At 54.6% G+C, this 2,894-nt stretch overlaps 1 protein-coding gene across 1 annotated transcript; it reads left to right on the top strand.

Annotated features, from left to right (window-relative positions):
- The first annotated feature begins 543 nt into the window (after positions 1–543).
- On the top strand, positions 544–2,546 carry LOC109775705 (ricin B-like lectin R40G2). Its single transcript, XM_020334414.4, has 5 exons — positions 544–949; positions 1,052–1,459; positions 1,570–1,692; positions 1,800–2,028; positions 2,125–2,546. Coding segments are annotated over exons 1-5 (1,128 nt in total). The 5' UTR covers positions 544–583; the 3' UTR covers positions 2,127–2,546.
- The last annotated feature ends 348 nt before the right edge of the window (positions 2,547–2,894 follow it).

Here is a 2,894-nt window from a genome sequence, read left to right as displayed (position 1 = left end):
AGAACCTTCCAGTACGTTCCCACCAAACGGCTATGCTGCGAATCAGTGCCAAGTGTCAGCTGAAATTTGACACTAGTACTGCTGCAAGACCAAATATAATCCAAGAGCAGAGAAAAATATTTAGTCTTTAATTACCAGGATACTTAGCCGCTAAGGATGTACTCCTACCAGAAGAAGACACTGCTAGTATGAGCCAACGGATGGAGTGCAAAATACAAAATACATTAACTGTACTCCACCAAACCAACACAACAATTTATACAGTATGCTGCTGGCATTTTTGGCCATTGCATATATTTGCATGCATACAGCTAAACTTTGGTACTGGCAGCAACCGGCTACTGCTGTCAATCGAGCCAAAATCCTGCTAACCGAACCAAAATCTTCCGGTAGCACATTCACGCCAAACGGCTAGTGCTAGTGCTGTACTGGCAGCGATCGAGCGATCGTATCCGTCACTTACTATTTACCATTTATTCCAGGCCGCTGGAGAGATATGCTCCAAAGATTTTCAAGATTTTACAGCGCGTGAGTGGAGATATGCTCCTGGTTTGCTCTGCTCCCCGCTCTATATAACGGAGCCATGGGGCAGCGCTCTCTCCTCACTCGCACAGCTCCGAGGTCCCAACCAACAGAGCCGATCACACACGCTCTCCTCGCCGCCAAGATGTTCGGGTTCGGGCACCACCACAAGGACCAGGCGCCGGCGGCGTCGGGCCCCAACCAGATCTTCAAGATCTACTGCCGGGCCTCGGAGGACTACTGCCTCGCCGTCCGCGACGGCGAGGTGGTGCTCGCCCCCGTCAACCCCAAGGACGAGACCCAGCACTGGCTCAAGGACATGCGCTTCAGCACCACCGTCAAGGACGAGGAGGGCATGCCGGCCTTCGCGCTCGTCAACAAGGCCACCGGCCTCGCCGTCAAGCACTCCATCGGCCAGTCCCACCCCGTAAGTCTTCCCGTCCGTTCGCTCCGTCAGAATCAGATCGTCCGTCTTCCCTTCTTCGCTTCGATTGATCTTGAGTTCTTGACATGCACGGATGCGTTGCAGGTGAAGCTGGTGCCGTTCAACCCGGCGTACGAGGACGCGTCGGTGCTGTGGACGGAGAGCAAGGACGTGGGCAAGGGCTTCCGCTGCATCCGCATGGTCAACAACACCCGCCTCAACTTCGACGCCCTCAACGGAGACAAGGACCACGGCGGCGTGCACGACGGCACCACCGTCGTGCTCTGGGAGTGGTGCAAGGGGGACAACCAGTGCTGGAAGATCTGGCCCTGGGCCGAGGCGCACGCCGCCGTCGAGTCCGGCGCCACCATGGGCAACAACGCCCACGCCATGGGCGGCGGCCCCCCCGTGCATGCCGTGCGCGTCTTCTGCAAGGCCGGCGAGGACTACAGCCTCACCGCCCGCAACGGCACCGTCTGCCTCGCCCCCACCAACCCCAGGGACGACTACCAGGTCAATTCTGCTGCTGCTACTTGACCAAATTAAACAGAGTCCTTTCTTTTTACCTGTCGTGCCGTGCGGCGATCTGTGAATGAAACTGAAATTACCGGATCTTTGTGCAGCACTGGATCAAGGACATGAGGCACAGCAACAAGATCAGGGACGAGGAAGGGTACCCTGCGTTTGCGCTGGTGAACAAGGTCACCGGCGAATGCATCAAGCACTCCACCGGCCAGGGCCACCCCGTAAGCACCCACCCACACACACACACACAAATATTGTGCATGATTTGAGCAGAGAAGCATCTGGCAGCAGTTCTCACCAAGATCTGTAATTGATGGTGCGTGTGCAGGTGAAGCTGGTGCCGTACAACCCGGCGTACCAGGACGAGTCGGTGCTGTGGACGGAGAGCCGCGACGTGGGCAAGGGCTTCCGCTGCGTCCGCATGGTGAACAACATCTACCTCAACTTCGACGCCTTCCACGGCGACAAGGCCCACGGCGGCGTCCACGACGGCACCGAGGTCGTGCTCTGGAAGTGGTGCGAGGGCGACAACCAGCGCTGGAAGATCCTCCCCTGGTGTAAGTAGAGTAGCACTGTTCTGCCGTTCAATCTGATATACATCTTGCTTGAATTTGTGTTCTGACGAGTGAAATTGTTGCTTCTTTCGTGTGCAGAGATGAGATGCCAGGAGAGCTGCCGCATTGCCATCGACACATCGCCATGGATTAGTCCGGGGACAAGCCCCCCCGCCCCGAGTCGTCGTCCGTCCGTCCATCGTCGTCGTAGTAGTCCTCTGCCGCTGGTAGCGAATAATGTTGCTGTGTCCAAATAAAACCGTGTGCGATGTGTGGCAATGGTGTCTGTGTGCGTCCGTCGTGTGTCGCCTTGTGATTGAATGATTGAGCCGGCGTTTCTGCGAGGAAGAAGAGAGTGTTGGAGAGAGTGAGGAGAGGGACCATGATTCTGAAGTCTGAACTTTGATGTAGTAACTCGTCTGTGTTTCTCTTGGTACTGGGACCTGTACTGTGCTACTCTGTGACCTGCATTGTCTCCATTTTTCTGCGATCTAATCAATGGGCTCACCTATCTTCTAGTACCTTCCTCGTACGTTTGTGGTGCCCATTGGGGCCTTTCTTGTTCATCAGCTTTTGCCATGCCCAATTTCTCAGATCAAACAGGCTTGATTTTGCGACTGGGTTGATCTCTTAAATTCTGCAATGCTATTTCTTCGTCAATCGGATCTTTCAAAAAACATTTCTTGGTCAATCGTCGTTGTTGTGAGGGTGCGCGACTGAAGATAAAGTCTGTTGTGCCAAAACGACCAGTCACCTGATGGTCCTGTGCAAACTTGTCGTCGTAGTCGCCAACTCTCTCAGATCCTGCAAAAGGTTGTCTTTCGGGGGGGGGGAAATGTGTACTCTCCTTAGAAATATCTAAATTCCAT

This window comes from Aegilops tauschii, chromosome 2, assembly GCF_002575655.3.
Source record: "Aegilops tauschii subsp. strangulata cultivar AL8/78 chromosome 2, Aet v6.0, whole genome shotgun sequence".
In the NCBI taxonomy this organism is placed as follows: domain Eukaryota; kingdom Viridiplantae; phylum Streptophyta; class Magnoliopsida; order Poales; family Poaceae; genus Aegilops; species Aegilops tauschii.
The sequence above is the reverse complement of the archived record's forward strand: the minus strand, read 5'-3'. Positions and strand labels throughout refer to the sequence as shown.